At 64.2% G+C, this 20,710-nt stretch overlaps 1 protein-coding gene across 1 annotated transcript; it reads right to left on the bottom strand.

The window, feature by feature from the left end:
• Window positions 1-7,036: 7,036 nt before the first annotated feature.
• On the bottom strand, window positions 7,037-19,850 carry ZNF592 (zinc finger protein 592; the record flags this gene model as incomplete). The annotated part of the gene is made up of 8 exons (XM_084253743.1): window positions 7,037-7,534; window positions 8,315-8,450; window positions 8,913-9,025; window positions 9,165-9,452; window positions 9,556-9,715; window positions 9,975-10,151; window positions 13,771-13,949; window positions 17,628-19,850. The coding sequence occupies 8 exons, from the start codon at window positions 19,848-19,850 to the stop codon at window positions 7,037-7,039; spliced, it is 3,774 nt and encodes a 1,257-aa protein (XP_084109869.1).
• Window positions 19,851-20,710: the final 860 nt, after the last annotated feature.

Genomic DNA, 20,710 nt, shown 5'->3' with positions numbered 1-20,710 from the left:
TGGGAGAGCAGGAGGACGCACCCATCCCTGCAGCCTCACTGGCCCTGGCCCTGGCCAGCTTCACCCACACACTTCCATGGCCACCGGGGCCCTCGGCAGCCAGAACTCCTCTGGATGGCTGTCTGTGGCCCTCTCCGGGATCTAGCATGGACTCGGGCTCAGTAAACACCCTACAGTAACTGGACCTGCGTCTCCACCCCTCAGCCCCTGTTCCCCAGCACCTGAAGGGGATGAGCTGAGCCCCAACACCCCCAGAAACTAGTCAGTCCATTCAACAGTTTCTGAGAGCAAGGTTCTCAGCATGGTTCTAAATATGGGGAGTGACCTCAGTCTGTTTATCCATCTTGCTTCTCCTACACCCCCAAGAGCATCCAGGAGGTACCTGGTGCTGGGCGGCTAGAAGCATTAGAAAGTTCTAGAAACTGCACCCACATGCCCCCATCTTTTAGGAAAGGACTCTTCCCCCACTCTAACTTGGTGGTTCCCATGGCAACAGCCTGACCCTGCCCACCTTGGGCTCTGGCTCCGGAGGGTCCCCACCAGGAGGAGGGGGGTCAGGCCTCAGCAGAGCCCAGCGTCGGCCTCGGGAGGAGCGGCGGGCGAGCTCCTCTCTTGGTGACTGTGGACGCCTTTCAGCGCCGCTCTCCTGGCCTGTGACGCTCTCACTGTGGCTTCGGCTGCTGCGGGCAGGCCTCCCTCTGCTTCCGGTGCCATGTTCATGAAAACGGCTTGAGCCTCCTGCCCTGACACAACCCAACCCCGCGCCGGCCTGTGTGTGGGGGCAGAATGCCGGCTGGCGCCCCCGCCTGCACCCTGGCCCGCCTTGGTGGCTTGGTGGGGGGGGGGACCCCAGGTGCTCCCAGGGTAGAGGCCGCTGCGTAACCCGCGCCGGCAGCAGGACTTCGAGATGGGGTTTTGCTCCAGTGCCTGAGGGTGCGTCTGCACACGCTGTGGTGCGGGGATGGAGGTCAGAGGTCAGCAAGAACTTCCCTAGGTAGCATAGCAGCTACATCCCGGCCTTGGAGCAGCAGACCAGGGCCCGTCCCCACGCAGGGGGCACGGAATCGACCCGCACAGGCCCGCCTTCCACCCGCGCAAGCCCTGAGCCTCGGTCGACAAGCCCTGGCGTCCAGGGGCCCTGCCCTCCCCGGGGAGAAGGGTCTCCCCACAGCCCCCAAGACCCTATCGCCAGGCCTAAAAAATCGGATGCGGTGTCGGGATCTAACCCGCTCCCGGTTCGCTCTCCTCCCCTCCCCTACCTGAGGACCCTCCCCTGGTCTCCTTTTCGGTGTTTGAACTCACACCCAGAGCCCGCCTCAGGGCCAGCCTGAGGCAGAAACGGAAAGCGGGGCCTCCCTGGTGGTGTAAGGGGTTAAGACGCAGCCTATGAAGCTATCCACAGCCTCTGCAGCACCAGTTCGATCCCCAGCCAGCCAGGGAGAAACCCACATGGTGCTGCAGACCCCTCCTGTCTCCCCGCTGCTCCCCTCAGCAGTGGATTTCAGTCAGTCTGCCTGTTCTGCTCCCCACTCTGTCTCTGGTGAATCTTCTCACCCCCCCACACACATCTGGACTGTACCCCAGTTCTTGTATAATAAATATATCTTTTTTAAAAATACAAAAATTTCGGGCCTCCCCGGTGGCGCAGTGGTTGAGTGCTGGGTTGCGAAGCTGCCCGCGGCCTCTGTGGCGCCGGTTCGATCCCCGGCTGCTCCCCGGCCACCAGAGGAGGGTCCCACATGGCACGCAGACCTCTCCTGCCGCCCGCTGCTCCCCTCAGCAGTGTGCTTCAGTCCTTCTGCCTGTTCTGCTCCCCGCTCTGGCTCTGGTGAATCCTCTCACCCTCCCGCGCTTCTGACTGTACCCAGTGCATGTATAAACAAAACAAACAAACAAACAAACAAACAAAGAACACCCCATACTCGCTGGGGCGCGCAGACCCTGTCCTGCCCTGCGCCCTCCTAGCCCGACACCCGGGGAGAGTAGAGGTGCCTGTTCCTCCAACACAGCTGTGCATCAGGAGGTGGGAATCTCCCCTTCTCACCACCCCGGGAGTCCAGGCCCCACAGCCAGAAGCTTAAAAAAAAAAAAGAAAGAAAGAAAGAAAGAAAGAAAACATGCCTCTATTAAAAAAAAAAAAAAATACAAAAATTTCTTAAAAAAAAAAAAAAAGGAACGGGAAGCGCCTCCTTAGAAGAGCTTCTTGGAGAGCAGGACCTGCCTTCCCGCCCCCTCAGACTCCAGTCCCATCAGACCCAAGGGGTCTGGGGCAGGGCGGCAGCTAAGAGGTGTACAGGCTGCAAAACCCCAGGGAGATGGGAGCTGTGTGCCAGGCAGCCAAGAAGGAGGTGCCCGACAGTGGGAGCAAAGGCTGTGGGATCAGGGTTTTGAAGTCAGGCCCAGTGGGTTCTAGGTTCTGTGGACCGTGGCTCTGAGGATGCCACGGCCTCCCCTGTCCCTGGGCAGGCCGAGAGGGGTATTCCCAGGGAGCACTGATTACGTGGCTTTACCATATTTGTTGCTGTTTGGTGGGGGGTTTTAGCATCCTTGTGTTAAAATTAAATTTCAATTTGCAAGTAATAAAAACTATTATTGAAAAATAAGAGTATTTTTAAAAGGCGAGTGCAGGACAGGATGAACTCGCTCAAGATCCTTCTGGACCTGGGTCCCAAAAGAAAAGAATTCTGGGTAGCAGGACTTGAAGCTGCTGGGAAATCATCCAGTGAGCAACTGCACTGGGAAAGGCTTGACCAGAAACAAAAGCAGCAGGTCCTCAGAAAGCGAGAACTCCGACAGGGCGTGACAGATACAGACCGTAGCATCAATAAATGCAGACAAAGGTGACAGTGCTTGGAGGAAGGGCCGAGGAGAGGCCTTCCCACGTCTCCACGCATCTAGGCCAACAGCCAGTGAATAAAAAAGAAACCCGGCAGCAGTTCTTGCTCTGGGAAGGCCTCCACCATTCTGACACAAACAGAGCAGCGAGAAGGTGAAGCGCAGGCAGGCTCAAGACCCCCAGAGGCACCCCCACATGCCAGCTGAGCGCTGTGCACGAGGCCAGGAGGCGGGGACCGCCACCGGCTCTCTCCAGCCCCTCACACCGCTGGCGAGACCAGCCAGAGCCACAGGGACAAAGTCCCGCGGAGACTCCTGCAGAAGCAGCAACCATACGCCCAGCGCGCGGGGCGCGGCAGAGTTAGATGTCAAACAGGAAGCGGGTAAACGAATCGTGTTGGTTTGAAAGTGGTTACAGCTCCGGAAAAATGATGATTTCAACCAGAAAGTGCCGGGGCCCCAAGACCAGTAGGGAAAAGTGGGTGAGCAGAGGGGAGCAGGGCCACCTGCTCATCCCAGCCCTGCCTACACCGCTCTCTGGAGTAGGGGATTCCTTGGCCACACTGAACCTCCAAAGGCACGATGGTCACGTCTGCTCGGGGGGCTGTTAGGAAGTTTAACAAGAGGATGAACGAGAACAGTGTGTCATCTAGAAATGTTCCACGCTGACCACGGTCATCACCATAATCGCACCATCAACTCAGCTAGGAAGGCGCCGAGCTGGGTTGAAAAATGACATGCAAAAATGAAAACAGCAGCAAAGGTAAGACTGGATTATAAATATGCATGTTTTTAATTTTTTCTAATAATCTTATATAAATTTTCCAATAAGAAAGTATTCTAAATAGGGAGCCCCCAGCCCCATATCTGGGACCTGGGTCTTAGTCTGCTCATCCCCCCCAGAGGACCCCAGGCTCCCCGCGCCCGGGGCTGCAGCTGCTGTGCATCTGCGGTGCAGAATGTGGACAGCGGGCTGAATCTTGGAAAGGACAGGGGACGTTCTAGAATCTAGAAGCTTCTCTCTTGCTCAGACCAGACCCTGAGAGAAGGGATTTACTCATTCACACGTGCACTCACACCACACACGCTCTCTGTGCACACCCATTCTGCACACTCACTCTGTGCACACCATTCCGCACACCTACTCTGCGCACACCCACTCTGCACACACCCACTCTGTGCACACCCACTCTGTGCACACCCACTCTGTGCACTGCCATTGCACGCACGGACTGTGCTGGGAGTTCCAGGAGAATGGGGCTGACCCACGGAACAAACCTGGCACAACCTCCAGCGGAAGTGAAAAAAGCAGGCTTCGAAACTGCGGATAGAATGCTACCATTTGTATTAAAAATAGATATATAAATATACATATTTATAAACTCATAAATGCATAGAATTGCTCAGAGAGAATACACAAGATACCGATAACAGTTATTAACTCCGGAGAGGGGACAGGCAGGGCTGACCGCCAGAGCGAGGCCTACTTTCTGACGTACTCGCGTACGGTTTTGCATGTCTTACCATGTATACGCATTCATTTTTAAAAAAAATTTTTCTTTCAATTTAAAAACAAGTGAAAGCGAGTGTGCCCGGTGACCAGAAAAGGGGGCTTGCTCGGCTGACCTTGCCGAGCCACACGTGTGACGTTCCGGCCAAGCAGACTGTTTACATAGGTGAAGGGAACGCTCCCCCGCGCCAAGTGGCTTCCAGTACCTCAGCGCACTGTTTTACAAGATAGAGCAGCCAGAGAAGAAACACTCGGCTCGTCGGGCCTCTCGGTGCTGAACTGCACTGTCTCGGGGGGGCGGGGGTCTCGCCGCGGGGCCTGCGGGAGAGGCGTGGGCGGTGGCCGAGAGCTCGCTAGAGCAAGGTGCTCTGAGGCCAGCGGCGGAGCCACTAAAAAGATCTTTAAAAACACCAGGAGATACTGGCCCAGGGAGTCGTGCTCCCCACGACGGGCGGGTGACCTTTCTGGGATGGTCCCCCAAAGGGGTGGGTCTTCCAGCAGCCAGATGAATCCCCCCAGACCAGAAGGCCACCCAGACACGTCACCCACCCTCCTCGGTGACAAGGCACAGGCGGACTCCAGAGAGCCTGGCACTCAGGGGCACCCCAAGTGCAGGGGAGGTAGGAAAGCAGTGGGTGTCTGGAGGCTGCAAAGTGCTGACGGGGCATTCTGCCCAAGCAGCCGGCCTCCAGCCAGAGAGGCTGGCGCCTCGGACCTGGGGCCAGACAGCCGAGACTCAGCACAGCACTTGAGGGGGCAGCAAGTTTCCCACCCCCTGGGCCTCAGCTTTCCCTGTGAACACAGGCACGCCGGGCCCTGGGCAGGGCTGCGAGCACTGTCCCCCACTCTCGGGGAGCCCCTACGCCCAACCCCACGCAACAGCGACCTGGCCACACTCCCCTCCTCTAAAGTGGTGTCTGCCAGCGAGAAAACGCCGCCTGCTCACCCCACGGGGCCCGCGGAGTCACGAGCGGGTGTGTTTTCCGGGGGTGGGGCGTGGGCGAGAGGGCCGGGCTGTGACCCGCGTTTCCTGGCGAGCAACCTGGCAGTGGCCTGAGGCTGCGGAGGCCACTCGGGAGCGAGACGGCCCCAGGGTCCAGGGGGAGAGGAGCCTGGGCTGCCTCTTCCTCTGTACCCCCCAGCACCCACGGGTCCCGGCAGGGAGACCCCGGGCCCTTCCACTCCGGCGCCTCCAGCACCCTCTGCTCCTGCCACCGCAACGCCAGCGCCAGCAGCCTGGAGTCGGAGCAGGACGCGGCTAAGCTGGGCGGCTCTGGCCCTGCAGGCTCCAGGCCCAGCGCCCCCGCCTGCCTGGGAGGGGCCAGCAGCCTGGCCAGGCGCGGCCTCATTAAACAGAGTTGCCCCGAAAGTAGCCTGTGCCCCTGCCTCGGCATTTCCACCAGCAAGCTGGCATGATGACAGAGGAAGAAAAACCATTTTGTTTTTGTTTCCCCAATTGAGGGAAGGTCAGGCCTAGTAACGTGCAGCGGGTATGGAGCCTCCCTCGAGATCGCCTCTGAGAACTGGTCAGCGCCCACTTTCCTGGGGGACACCGGCTCCCACCTGGCTGCTGCCGCTTGGGTCAGAGGTCAGAGTCACCTCCACGGCCTGTCCCATCTAACCCGGGGCTGCCACACCGGCTCTGGGGGCAACAGCGAGAAAGCCACGGCCCCTCCCGCTCCCGAGCCCCCTCACCCACGCAGGGAAAAATCCACTTGTGGTAAAGACAGAAGTGCCCAGAAAATTCCAGCGTGCCCTAGAGCAGGTGCCACTGGCGGGACCACCCCCGAGACCCTCCTGTTGCTCCTCGGCTGTCTCTGGAGACCCAGGTTCACGGCCTCCTGACCTCGCGCTCCGGATGCAGAGAGGCCCGGACGGCAGGGGCCTCGCCCTTCCCGAGTGGGCGCGGAGGGCGCCCCGGGGAGCAGGGCCAGGCTCACTGGAGAGGAACACAAGAGCCTACCTGCACGGTAAGAAGGTTTTTTATTGGAAAGAGTCTGAGCAACATGGGTGCGGCCGAGGAGGAGGGCTGGCGGGGCAGCCGCTCCAGGGCCACAGGAGCGGGAGGACACACGTCCCACCGAGGCCCGCCCGCAGGACAGGCAGGGACAGCGGCACCGGGCACGCCGCTCCCCGGGGGCTGCCCTCTGCGGCCTCCCTGCGGCGCCTGCTTCCCAGGCTCCAAAGAGCAAAGAGCGACAGGGGCGTCCCCCACACAGACGGGACAAGCCAGGGCTGCTTGGGGGGAAGAGGCGGAGAAGACAGGAAGGCGGGGCAAGATGACCAAGGGCTCTAGCCAGGCCGGGCGGGCAGTGGCCCCCAGAGGGGCCAGCCCGTGCCCCGTCCCCCGGCTGCTGGGCCCAGATGGGGCCCTGAGCGCCTGGGAGAGGCCTGGCTGGAGCACAGGCGGAGCCTCCCGGGAGCACACGGTTGAGAAGGGGGTTCAAGCCGAGGTGACAGCTGTGGGGCCGGGCCACTCAACAGCCTGGGGCCGGAAGGACAAAGGCCAGCGTCGGGGACCAGAAGCAGCACAAAGCCATAAATAACAGAAGCAGATTCTGAGCCGTGAGGAATCCAGGCGACCCGCCTCCTGGGCAGCAGGTTCCAGGGCCCAGCTGGCCACACCCCTGGGAACGGGCCCTCTTCTCCCGCCGTCCAGGCGCCACCGGCCACGCACGGCCCCACCTCCGGTCACACCTGCGGGGACGGGGCGCGGCTGTCCTGGTCCTGAGAAGCCTGTGCTGGACTCGGGGCTTCAGGGGCGCTGTCCTCGTCGGCGGCCGGGCTGGGGGGTCGCCGGGCCTCGGGGTCGCCCAGCGAGGGCTCGCTGGCACAGTCTTCCAGCCCGTTCTCCTGGGTCTGCAGGAGCAGCTCCTCCGGGGAGCCCTGCCCGGGCGGCGCCGCCCCCGCCTCCTCCTCCTGGTCCCGCACCTTGTGGACGATGAAGAGGTGGCGGCCGAGGGAGCCGGCGGAGGTGTAGCACAGGCCGCAGAGCGGGCACTGGGCCGTGGAGCTGTCGGCCTGGTGCTGAGGTATGTGGCTCTGGAACGCGAGCCCCGAGTCCGAGGCGAAGCTGCACTTGGCGCACTGGAAGAGGGGCTTGTGCCTCTTGGTGGCCGAGGCGGCTGCGCCGTTGCTGGTGCCCGGAGCGTCCTCCGCTCCGCTGCCCGGTCTTTTCAGATGGTTCACCTGGCGCAGGAGAGAGCGCGTCCGCGTGAGCAGGGCACCCGCGTGGCCAGGGAGCCCGTGCCCGCCCGGCCGGGCCCAGCTCGCGCACTGGGCAGGCCGCCTTCCTTTGGGGCCTTCTCTTTGCTCCCATTTGTTTCTTTTAGGGTGAGGCGTGTCAGCGGACACACGTCAGCCTCCCAGAGATGTGGGGAGGGTCGGGAACACCGGGCAGGGCCGGGGGGCGGTGCTCACTGCACAGAAGTGCCAGCTTCCGCACAAGGACGCCCCTTCTCTATTCTCACCCACAGGGGGCGCCTCCCCACCAGAGCACCGACGCCCTCCTCCCAAGGCCGCGCACTGGTCATCGGGGGACAAGCGAGCCTCAGGGAGTGCCCAGTGCGCGTCCGATCTGAGCTCTGCAGATGTCCTGCAACCCTCTTCCCCAAGCCCAGGTCAAAGGCATCTGACAGAGACCCCGGATCACAGCGTGTGCACAGAGGGGGAGAGCACCAGGTGCCCTTTAATCGCAGACAAGTGTCACCAAGATGCCAACGACACCCCACCCCTGGCAGCCAAGAACGCCCCAGGACTGCAAGCAGGGCTCGGACGCCGCCCTGTCCCCAGCACTACAGTGGGGTCACGGGACGGGCAGCAGCGGGAACAAGAGGCCACTGGGCGCTGTCCCCGTCCCCAACCCCCCAGAGCCACAGGGCTGGAGCGTCCACTTGCCCGCTGGGGCCACCCCGCTGGCCCGTGACCGCGGCCTCTGGCTGGCAGCGCAGGAGCAGGGGCCACGCTCACCTGAGGGGAGTGTCCACCCGGAGGTGTGACCTTGGACGTCTGGCTCAGGTCAGGGTTTCTGATGCCGTGCATAAGGCTGATGTGGCTCTCCAGGAGGGAGGGCCGTGGGAAGCTGGGGCTGTCCTCCGTGCAGTACCTGCCGGGGCACAGCTACAGGTGAGGCGACAGGCTCGGGCCCGGAGCCGGGCAGGCTGAGGCAAAGGCTGCTCCGGTTCTAGGGTGCCTAGGGCTCCCCAGAGCAAGCCACGCAGGAAGCCAGCCTAGGAGTCTGCACCAGCCTGAGCCGGCTGTCTAAGCTCCCCGCCACCACCGCCCAGAGCCCCGGCTGGCCTTGAGGTGGGCACCAAAGAGGCCTGCGCTCCCCAGCGAATGCCAGATGGTGCTGAAGCCTCGGGGCCCTGGAGCCCAGTCACCCCAGCAACCCGTCTCTCTGACGACCCTTCACCCACGCACGGTGGGGCAGTGGGGGAGGCGCTAGTAGCAGGTGGGGCTGGAAGCTGGTCCAACTTGCCCCACCCCACCTGCCCCCGGCACAGACAGGCCTGTGGCCCTGCCCCCAACAGAGCCGGGCCCTGCCTCGGGTGCCCTCCACACTCACCCGCAGGTGTACACCCGCTTGGCGGTATCGTGGTTGTTGCGGATGTGCTTGCGCAGGCTGTTGGGGGTGTGGAAGGACAGCTCGCACTGCCGGCACGGGTACCGCTTCAGCGCCTGCAGGAGATCACGGGTCACAACCAGGCGGCTCCGGGCCTCTGCACACCCCCCGCCCCCACCTGGGACCTGGAGCCCCCAACCTGCCCGGAGCACAGGCGGCTGGGCCAGCCCCGCCCAGGCCAGGCCCCTCACGTACCCGCCCATGGCTCTTCTTCATGTGGGACACGTAGCTCTCCCGGTCAGGAACCCACTCCTGGCACTCCTGGCACGTCCAGCCCGTGCTCCTCAGCCGGGGCCTGGCCTCTGCCCGGCGGTGGGCCTCGGCCCTGCCCCAGCGGCTGGAGGGCAGGGAGCTGCCCCGGGACGCCACGCTGGGCACGGGGGGCTCTGTGGGCACACGCGAGCCGGGGCGGCTGGAGCACGGGTCCCCTGGAGACTGGAGGCTCGACAGCTCATCCACGTTCCGAGGAACCCCGTGGGTGTTCTGGGGATGGGGAGAGCGGTTACTAGCGGGCAGGGGAGAGAGGCACAGTCAGAGCCGGGCCTGAGGCGGGCGGCCCTTCTGCCTCCTCCCCCAGGCAGCCCACCTTGACGTGCTGCATCAGCTCTGGCTTCTGCAGGAACAGCAGTGGGCACTCGGGGCACTTGAAGACGCCCACCTGCGCCTTGCTGGCATTCTGGTAAAAGTGCTGCTGGATGTGCCTCTTCTTGTTGAAGACCATCTCGCAGGAGCACTTGTAAATGAGCCTGCGAGACAAGCCTGCAGCTGAAGGACAAGGGCCCCCGCTGAGCCGCCCGCCTCCCCACTTCTGCTTTCCCCGTAAAACCAGAGCACATCCAGCCTGTGCTCCTCAGCGGGGGCCTCGGGCCTGCATGGGAGGCTGCACAGAGCCGGGGGGACGCTCCCTGCCTTAGGAGGCCGTCTGTGACTCCAGGCGTCTGCTCCCCGGTTCAGCCCTCCGGCCCCCACGTCTCTCCATTCCACCCCACAGCGCCCCGCACTCACTGTGAGGGCCGGTGGGGCTGGGCGGGGTGCTGGGCAGAGCTGTGGTCTGCGGTGCTGCTGGCAGTCTTGAAGGCCATGGGGCAGAATGCACATTTGTGGAAAACCTGGCAATGTCGCTCCTGGATGTGGCCTTTCAGCAAGGCCAAGGTCAGGTGGACAACACCGCAGTGGATGCACCTGGGGGGGGGGCGGGGGCGGGGCTCAGTCCCAGAGGTGGTGCCGAGAAGGGAGGGAGGCAGGCACCTGCCATCTCAGGAAACCCCCCCCCCCACATTCTCACTGCCCACTGCCGCCGTCCAGCACACTGGCCCCCCGACGCCCAGTCCAAGGCTACACCCAGCAGACAGGGAGAAGCCCCACCCACCCCTCACTGGTAGGATGTTCTGCAAACCGGAGCGCGCCCAGCTGAGCGGCCAGTGGGTGGGCAGGCAGGGAGGCTCGGGCAAACACAGTTCCACCGGGGTGACTGCCAGGTGGGAGGCAACTCGGGAGGGGCAGGGAGGAGTGGGGGGCACTCAGCAGACAAAGCCTGGCGAGCAAGCACTCCACTCCCAGGACACCAGGAGCCCCAGGGCCCAGGCAGACACTCAGAGCTGGGCGGGAAGAGGCCAGGAGCCGAGCTCAGCGGCGCAGGCTGGCCCACAGGGGTCGAGGTGGCCTGGCGCAGGCCGCGCCCTCTGGGCTGAGCTCTGAGGCCTAGCCCTCTTGGTGTGACCGGGGGCTTTTTTCCTTTTCTCCCCACCCATCTGCTCTCTGAGTTCTGCTTGGTGACTGTATCTCCTCATGAGGTGCTAATAAAGGAGGTAACACGCTATCTTACGCCGTTTTTCTGAACCGGAGCTCAGGCTGGGCTCTTGTCCAATCCACATCTCTGTAAACACGGATTCCTCTTCTCTGGGTCCAGGGAAAGATGCTCCCCCCGGCCAGAGCCACCCCGTCTACACACGGTCTCCCTGGCTCTGCCCTCCCCTCCCCTGCTCCCAGCTGCTCCTCCAGGCAACCCTGACCTCCCTCCTCCTCCCACCCCATGACCGTGAGGCGGCGCAGAGGGACAGACACCTGCGCTCGGGATCCGACGCCTTCAGTCACCAGCCCCCACCCACTGTCCACACGATCCTGGGGTGCGTGCTGGGGTAGAGTGGAGAACGGCCTCTGCAAACTTCATTAGCAACCAGGGGCAGAGCCAAGAGAAATCCAGAGAACTGTCCGCAGTGACCGTCACTGGGCACCGACACTAACCACACAGCGTCCACACGTCTCACGCCCGTCACAGGCGCCTTCCCCTCCTGAACAAGAGCGGCCAGCTCAGGGGCACAGAAGCATTTCCACACCACGAGGCACTGAGATGAACCCCACACACCTCCAGACTCACCCAGAGAGGCCCTGCGCCTGGATGCGAAAGACCGCCGCGTCCCAGTTGGCCCTCGCCGCGCCCAGAGCCCGGGGCCGCCCAAGCGTCCAGCCGGAGCCCATTCTCTCCCCCCGTAGACACCTGAGGGCTGAGCCTGTCCCCCTAAATCATATAGTGTTGCCAGACGATGTTATAAAAAAAAAAACCAGCAAATACGATAAAATAACTAAAGACAAATGAAGCACCTGAACGGACGTTCCCTCAGGAAGAGCCGGGGCTGGCGAGCGCACATGCGCAGACCCTGCCCCCGGCCGCCCGGGAACATCAGACCCGGTGGAGGCGCCACTTCACACCCGCACGGGCTCATGGACCCAGCCAGCCGGGCGTGCTGCAGGCACACGGCTCCACACGGGCACAGGCCAGGCGGGGCTCTCGGAAAGGGCTGGGCCTCCGGGGCAGAGGTGGCCACATGCTGCTCCCATGTGCACGCTCCTTAGCAGCACTATGCACCAGTCAAGAGATGGCAACACCCCAATGTCCACCTGAAGGGATGTGCCAGCTGCAGGGCACCCTCAGGCCTGGGAAGGGACGAGAGGCTGATGGCCATCGCGCGGCGACTCCCGAGGACCCACGCCAAGAACACACACCTGTGTGAAAGGTTCATGTCTGTGAAAGGTTCAAAGAGGTGCGTCTGGGAGACAGAGAGTAAACAGACAGAGGGGGGCCGCACTGCCACGAAGCAGCCCGAGGTTGCCATGGCAACCGGCGCACAGCTGAGAACAGCTGAGCTGTAGGCGCTGACCCCGAGGCCGCGCTGGACCTGTGAGAGGCACCAGCAGCTGCAGCCGCGGCGCGATGAGGGCCGGACGGCAGAGTGGGGGCTGAGTCCAGCACAGACCTGGAGCTCGGGGGGTCGCCCTGGTTGAACCCTGTCTGACATTCTTAGAAAAAGGCCTGATAAACTGAATGGCTTTGGAGACGCTCAGCTTTTCGCTCTTACAGAAGAGAGTAAACTATTTTTAAAAAGAGAAAGCCGCCATCAATCCCCCTGTACTCCCGACATCTTCTTGGATTAAAGACAGACAATGCCAAGTTAACGTGGCTCGAGCTGCCCCTGGGTTGGATTCGATCTCGGTACAAGCAGCAAAGTTACGAAGGCAGGTTCTGACGGCACTGGATCAAGTGTTGCAGAAACTCATCTAAGTATTTAATTTAGAAGCACAGCAGGGCCCCGCCAGGCAGTGTCCTCTCGCAGCCTGCCGGCGCGGCCGTGATGCCGGGTCTGGCCTGAGTCTCACGCTGGAGTCTCGGGAGCGCTGTCCCTGGTCGGAACCTGGGGGTTACACGACCCCCTCCTCACCCCCACGGCAGCCTCCTGACCCTACAACGCCACTTCTGCCCTCGCTCAGCGCGACCTGGCCCCACACAGCTTCCCCAGCAACTGGCCCCCTCCCAGCCGGACAAACAGCACCCCCGACGCTCACCTCTGCTGCTCCCACGGTCCCCACAGTGTCCCCGCGCCTGCCATGGAGCTCGGGGACCGGCCACCTGGCCCTGCCTGCCCTCACCGCCCCACTCCCAGCCCTGCTGTGCTGGCCCCTGCCTGTGGCCACCAGCCCTGCCTCCCGGCATCTCCTCGGGCGTGCTGCTGCCCGCCTCGCCCTGGGGCTGGCCACCCGGACACTGATCGCTGTCGGCACATGCCAGGCCTCCCCTCCTCCTGTGGCACCGGGCACAGACCTGCCAGCCATGGCGAGGGCTCCAGTCACCAGAGGAACTAAGGCAGGACATCTTTAGGAAACCACAGAGAAAAACACCTTGCTAGATTGGGGCGATGATAATTTCCAGAAGCACAAGAAGGGAAACTACCAGAAGATGCAGAAACTCCCAAATGGAGAGGGGGAAGGGCCGGCGCATCTTGGGGGCGTTTTCTGCCCCAATTCGATCTTTTCCCTTTAAACAAGCTCTTGTGCGTGTGCGTCTGACACGGGGAGACTCAGCCTGCAGGAGAGTTTCCTGGTCTTGGCGGCCGGCCCCTTCCCGCCTCAGGTCTTGCCATTCTCACAAACTGACGGGTCAGTCGCCGTGGAGCCCCTGCAGCCTTGTTGCCGGCGAGGGCGAGGGCGTCTGGACGAGTGGCAACACGGACGCCCAACAGGGCCACAGACGACGGACGCCCCGGCCTCCACAACCCTCCCTCTGGGCTGTTCCCACCGTCTGATTTGTCTCCAACGCCTAACTCTCTGTCCTCGGCTCTTGCTGTTCACTACAAAGCAGCTACGGGTCCGCAGGGACATCCTTGCCCTGTTGGGCTGGAGGCCTCTTAAGACGCAGCTTGGTCTGAAGCAAGTCCTGGCTCAGGAAAGGCCTGGCTGCCGGGCGAGCTCCAGCCAGCCGGGCGGCAGCCTCCTGCAGCGCAGCCCGCTGTGCGGGCAGAGCACCCACCTGTAGCCCACCTTGCGGGCGTAGTGTAGGCAGTTCTCCTTGACGTGGGTCTGGAAGTAGGCAGAGCGACAGAGGACCCCACACTCTGGGCAGCAGTAGGGGGACTTGTGGGCGTGGATCCGTTGGTGGGCACAGAAACTGCACTGGTTGGGCAGCAGCATCTGGCACACCTGGCAAGTCTGGGAGAGAACACCAGAGAGCAGGTCACGCACGCCGGCCCGGCTCTCCTGGGCACCCCAGCCCCAGCAGGCTCCACGGAGCCACGCCGCTCAGACCCGCGCCAGGACCCCCGGCCGGGGGTCAGCGTCCCTCTTGGGAACCTGAGGCACGACTGTCTCCACTGTCGGGCCTCGCTGCATGCCACGCCTGCTGGCCTCTGCCCGCCCTGGCACAGTTGCAGCCTGAGCTCCCCTCACTGCTACTCAGAAGTCCCTGGACCAACCGAGGGGCCTGGCCAGTTTCCACGCCCTCTGCCGGGGTGCCCTGAGCCACAGGTGACTAAATACACCCACAGGAGACAGTGCAATGGCTCCCTGTGCCCAGGCCTGGAGAGAACGGGGAGAAACGAGTCCTACGGGGCCAGACAGAGGCCTCGGGCAGAGCCCAAACAGGCCCCATGGCAGCCTGAGTCCGGGTGCCTGGTCAGGCCCTTCTTAATAAAAAGGGCGCGACTGTGCCACGTACTGAGGGGCCCCGGCCTGGGGGACAAGGAAGGCCTCTGCTTTAATCAGCAACCCCCAGCGGTGCGGCACCTCCGGGGCAAACAACAAATAAACCGCAAATAAAACACAAGAGAGGGACGGAAACTTAAAGGCCGGCAGAGACTGAAGCGAGGCCGCCCACGAGGGCCCACCAGCGCGCCGGGTGTGGAAAGGTGGGCCGGTCAGAGACGGAGCAGAGACGCGGGGCAAGCCAGGCAGACCCGCAGCACGAAGCCACGCGGGCGGCGCGGTGTCGAGAGACTCTGTCTGCTCTCTGAGGAAACACCTCTGAGCCCCTGGGACGTGCTGGGCTGGGATTTAAGCCATGGCGGGGCGGGGGGAGGGGGTGAGGAAATGCACGAAACAGGAAGAAAGCACAGCCGGGCTGCGGCGGTGCCCGCCCCAGACACGCGCTGCCCTGCCTGCCCATGTGCGCTTGGGGCGCCACGCAGAGAGCGGGCTTTCAATTATTTTTAAGATTTATGTCATTTATTTATGCATACAAGAGCTGGGGCGCAGCCAGGTGTGGGAGTGAGAGGATTCAGAGACAGAGTGGGGAGCAGAGCAGGTGGATCCACTGAAATGCACTGCTGAGGGGAGGGGAGGCGGGAGAGGCCTGCTGCGCCCTGCGGGTAGCTCCCTGGCGGGGAATCAAACTCAAACTCAGGCCGCAGTGGCTGGGGACGGACGGCTTCACAGTGCTGAGGCTTCACCCCTGTGCGGCCAGGGAGGCCCCAAAGCATCACATCAGGTGCAGGACAGTAAACAAGCTGCTGCCTTCTTCTGGGGGAGCAATGGGGGAAGAGGCCACACACATACCCCATACACACTCACACGTGCGCTCATGACACATGCTCGCGTGCGCACGCACACGCCTGCAAACACAGTGGCACGGAGCCGTGAGCCACAAGGGCACAGAATGGCTCCCCCAGAGGCAGGCGCGCCCAGTGTCCGCCGGGGCGGGGGGGCAGTCGAGCGTGTGCCCGCAGCAGCCTGTCCCCTGCGCCGCGGCCACGAGGATGCTGGAGGCAGGTCGGGCTGGCTGGACCGTGCCCCGGGTGCCCGAGCCGCGGGCTGCGCAGAGGCGGGAATGGGCTGCCGGGGTGGGGCACGAGCTATGGTCACGAAGACACTGACTCACCGCCGTGAAAACCGCGGCTGAAGGGGACGAGCGGTCGCCCCGTGTTCAAGAGAAAGTGTTTCAGGGCAAGCGAGGGGTTCGCCAGAGGAGGGGGGCGCCTCCTGAGAACTAGGGCTGGTGAGTGGAGAAGCCACGCAAGAAAGCGCGCGGCTGCGGGCACACCCATCCTCAGGCGAGCGCAGGCGGCACGCACCCCTCACAGCATCGTCGGAACCGGCCAAGCCTGGCCACGAGAATGCTGCGCTCCTGCGCCCTGGGGTTGGGGATCCCGGCGCCTACCCCCCCCCACCCCCTCGGCCGCCTCGGACAGCAGCCCTGCAGCGAGTGAGCGGCACAAGGTGGTGGCTGGCGCGGCCAGAACCGCCGAGGAAACCCAGGACACTGGCCCCAGAGAGACAGGGAAAAGGTGTGGCCCCAGCTGGTGGGAGGCTTCCCGGACCCCGCTCAGCAAGCCCCGCTGCAGACAGCTGCTGGGTGGCAAAGCCTGGCGTGGCTCGTGCCGGGCAGGACCCAGGCTTTGGCATGACAGTACTGGGCGTGGCCACGCCGTCTGAGTTGAAAGAAAGCTAAAAACGAGAAAAATCGGTCTCTGGGCAGACACCATGCCCCAAAGGGGCAACTTCACATCAAAGGGGAGGCCCGAGGGAGACCTGTCCCGGGAAGCACTCCCGGAGGGAGAGGCTTTCTGGGGGGCCACTGCACCCCACCCACCCATACCGTCCCCGCGTGGCCTGGGCCAGCGGCAGGGCCCAGGCTCCGGCCTCTCTGTCCCGGGACTCAGGGGAGCCCTCATCTGCGAGCTCCCAGCAGAGAAGACACAGTCTGAGCAGGACGCCACCAGGTTCCGCCCGCTCAGCCTTGGGAGAGCACAGCCAGGGCAGTGCAGCGGGATGGCCGCCAGGCCCACAGCAGGACCAGGAGGGTGCTGGCTAGAAGGGACACCTAAGCCCCCAGGTCAGGCCCAGCGGCCACCCTCCACCGGACTCCTGGACCACAACCAGTGGGGAGGAGAAGCCGCGCTCCCCTGGCACCCTCTGAGGGCTGCAAAAGCCCCACAGGCCGGCCCATCACCAACACGCCTGAGGCCGGCCCCACTCGGCAGCCCTGCTCCTCCGTTCTCCCCTCCCCAAACTTGCCCTTGCCTGGACACCTGAGCTGCCCAGTCCATGCAGCGTCCTCCACCCCGGCCTCACAGAGAGCCGCAGAGCCCTCTGAGCCACCCCCTCTCCTCCCAAGGCCGCTCTTAGGTGGCCAGCCCTGTGCTTGGGGGCTGCCGCGCCTGGGGGCCTCCATGCACCCCCATGCACAGTGGGGTGAGGGGCCCAGGAGCAAAGCCCGTCAGCCACTAATGGGGACCGGGACCTGCTGCCACCGGGCGTGGCGCGGGCTGCTCAGAGCGGGACGGGCCTGGCCAAGTCTCCGGCACCACCTGGGGAGGAGGGAGAGCCCCGGGGCCCGAGGGCCATGGCCCAGTAGCCTCCGCCAGGGGCCCTGTCCACACGCGAAGCCTTTAAAGAACAGCTACCACCAGCTCCATGGGGCACGAGCCAGTCTGGCCAGCGGCAGGTGGAGCAGCTTTCCTGCAGGGGCGAGGACGTGGGGCTCACACGGGCGCACCCTTCCTCCCGCAGCCCGGGGGCCCTGCTCAGCCACGCAGGCCGGCACAGCTCTGCACGGCGTGCTTCTCGGGGCACGGAGCACATGCAGGTGGCGACTCCCCACCTGTGCCCAGAGTTCTGCGGCATGTGGCGGGCTGTGGGCAGCCACGGCCCCAGGGCAGCACCCCAAGAGCTGGCCAGGCCTGGCCGCGAGGCCCCGACAGCCAGGGTAGTGGTGGGCAGGAGCTGAGGCAGGCACCCTCGTGGGGCAGCACCGCGAGCCCAGGTGGGCACAGACCAGCGCGCAGCCCCGGGGCTCCGGCTCCCAGCTGCCACCACGGTCCCGAGACGAGCTTCTCTCCAGGCTCCCCCATCACCAGGTCAGGGCGCCCAACACCCCCAGGGACGCCCACTCACCAGCCCCTCCGTGTCCTCCGCGGTCCTCTGGAAGTGCGCCGCCATGGCCACGTAGTCGCGCATCTGCCTGTGACACTCCAGACACTTGACCCCGTGCCGGATGAGCCTGACGGGGTCAGGGTAGAGCGGCAGGGCCGGCAGAGGGAGGCTGGCGCTGCCCGCGGGGAGGCTCTGCTGGGGTGGGGAGGGGGCGGCGGGGGGCGCCGGGGTGGGGGAGCCGGCGGGGGCCGCCGCGAACATCTGGTCGGCGGAGATGGGCTTGACCAGCAGCTGGGAGCACTGCATGGCCAGGCCGCGGCTCTTGTGGTCGCGGGCGTGGCGCAGCAGGCTGCACTTGTTGAAGAAGAGCAGCGTCTGGGCGCAGAGCGTGCACAGCACCTCGATGTGGACGCTGCGCCGGCCGTAGTGCTGGCTGAGGCTCTTCTCCAGCGCGAAGGCGTCGCCGCACTCCATGCAGCAGTAGCCGCTGGCCGGCACGCGGATGCTGCTGTCGGCGGGCGGGCTGAGGTTGGGGGCGTAGCGGGGCACAGGGTTGGAGCTGTGCAGGACCTTGTGGAAGACCTCCACAGCCGGGGGCGCGGCCTTCTTCACCTGGTGCACCAGGGGCACGGACATCTGCGGGGGCGGCGGCTGGCCCCGCCTCTGCGCGGAGGACTTGGCCGTGACCGAGGCGGCGACACTGTGGGGCACGAGGTTCAGGTTGGCCAGGTGCACGGCCTTGGGCAGCAGGTTGGCAGGGGCCAGGGGGGACGCCTGTGGGCCCGGGGGCGGCTTCTTGCCTGCCTGGGCCCCCGGGCCGGCCCCCCGGGAGCCCTGCCCCCCAGCACCCCCGCCGGGCGAGGAGGCCACCTCGCAGGCTTTCTTGGCCCTCTCGTCGGCCCTCCTGTCGCCCTGGGGGCTCCCTGAGTGTGTGGCCGCCTCAGGAGCCGGCTCAGCCACGGGTGGGGCGGGGGGCTCGTCCCCTGGCCCCTCGCTGGGGGCCTCGGCAGCAGTGCTCCCCAGAGGAGACCCGACGGGGGACCTGCTGGGGTCATCGGGGTCCGGCAGGATCCGGGTGACGGTCCGTTTGATTTCCCCTGACGATGTCTTAATGGTTTTGATTCTGACTTTGGGAATGGCTGGCGGGGAGCTGGCGGCCACGGAGGGGGAGCCCCTGCTGCTGCTGTCGCTGCAGACGCTCCGGGGGCTGTCCGGTGGCTTGGTACTCTTCCTCGTGGCCTCCAGAGGGCTCCGGGGACTCTTTGGTGACTTAGGCGTTTTGGGGCTGCCCTTGGAGCCCTCTTTCGGGGGCCCCGAGGGGTCCTTGGTGTGGCCAGGCTGCTCCTCCTTAGTGACACCGGCCACTCTCTTGGCCTGCAGGGCCACCAAGGCCGCCACACAAGAGGACAGTCTGGAGTGAGCTGGCTTGAGCCGCTGCCTGGGGGGCACCGCCGAGCAGGAAGCGAGCTCCGGGGCCGGCCCCCGGGGCTCCCCGACACTATTGCCGGGGTGGCTGCCGAACTCCAAAGCGTCTCCGAAGAACCGACTGGCATCCAGCTCCTCGGGGGGCTCGGCCACCTTCTGCCGGGCCTGCTCGCGCTCTGGGGGGCTCCCCCGCAGCCCGGGCTCTGGCTTGGGCTCTCGCTTGCAGAAGTGATCGAACATGTGCAGCTCCGGGAACTTGGCCAGCGCTTCCAGCACGGAGCCCCCCCCGGGAGGGGGGGAGAAGTAACTGTCCGAGGGCTTGGGCTTCACCCCAAACCCATGGTCCTTGATGGCCTCCTCGGACTCGGGGCTGGAGATGGGGCTGAACTGGCTGAAGGTGTGCAGCGGCGCGGCCCTGGGCGGCTCCAGCTTGCCGGGGAAGCTGCGGGCGCGGTCCCCGTTCATGAAGGCGGAGTCCACCTTGCCGCAGCCGTGGCCGAGGCCGTGAGGCTCCGGAGGCAGGTCCGGGCCCCGGAACCCATTGTGGAGGAGGCTGGGAGACACGTGGCCCTTCTCCGCCTCGAACGGCTCCTGGCGGCTGGTGTTCTTGACGATGACGCTCACGGCCGGCACGTCGCTGCCCGCGCCCGCGTGGGACAAGGACACGCCCTCGTCCACGCACATGCCTGGGGGCTTGAGCGGGCCCTCGTTCTCCTCACTGGGGGCCTGGATGGCCTCCTTGGCATCTAGACTGGTGGGGTCGGGGATGTCAAAGGCAGCCAGAAGGTCATCGAAATCTGGAGTTTTCATATCCCCCATGGCTGGGCGCTGGCAAGGGCTGAAGAGAAAGAAGGAAGAGAGTCAGAGACGCCGGCCCCGCGGAAGCCCAGGCCCACCCCGGCACAGGCAGCCTGCGTGCTGGCGCTGACACCCCCACGGCGGGGAGGCACGCGCCCAAGTTTTACCCCAACTGGTCTCCACCATGCTGGGGGCTTCGGGGCAGGGGTGGAGGGAGAAGTTCATGTGGTGAGCGTGCCCGCAGGCCCTGGGCCTCAGAACCCAGAGACTCATGCTGGCTGCACAGCAGAGAGAAGGCGCACTCGCTCCAAGACCTCAGCACCTCTGAACGCCATCCCGGGGCACATGGCTACAAGCCACCTGGCCCTAGAGAAGAAGGAACGTGTGGCCCAGCTCCTCCTTCCTTTAGAAAACTTCAGGTTCGGGGCCTCCCTGGTGGCACAGGGGTTAGAGACAGTGCTCTCAAGCTATCGCCAGCCACTGCGATGCCCAGCCAGGGAGCTCCCCACAGGGCAAAGCAGACCTCTCCTGTCTCCCCGCTGCTCCCCTCAGCAGTGTGTTTCAGTGGATCTGCCTTTTCTGCTCCCCGCTCTGTCTCTGGTGAGTCCCACCCGCCGCACCTCTGGTCTACACCCCAGTTCTTGTATGCATAAATAAATCCTTAAAAAGAAAAAAGAAAAGAAAACTTCAAGTTCATGGTGGAAACTTGCAGTAATTTACTCCTAGTAATTAATCATTAACTTTCTTTTTTTTTTTTTTAAGATATATTTATTTGTGCCTACAAGAACTGGGACAAAGGCCAGAGGTGCGGGGGGGTGAGAGGACTCACCAGAGACAGAGCAGAGAACAGAACAGGCAGGTCCACTGAAATCCACTGCTGC

The sequence above is a fragment of the Talpa europaea genome (assembly GCF_964194135.1).
Source record: "Talpa europaea genome assembly, chromosome: 14".
Lineage (NCBI taxonomy): Eukaryota > Metazoa > Chordata > Mammalia > Eulipotyphla > Talpidae > Talpa > Talpa europaea.
The sequence above is the reverse complement of the archived record's forward strand: the minus strand, read 5'-3'. Positions and strand labels throughout refer to the sequence as shown.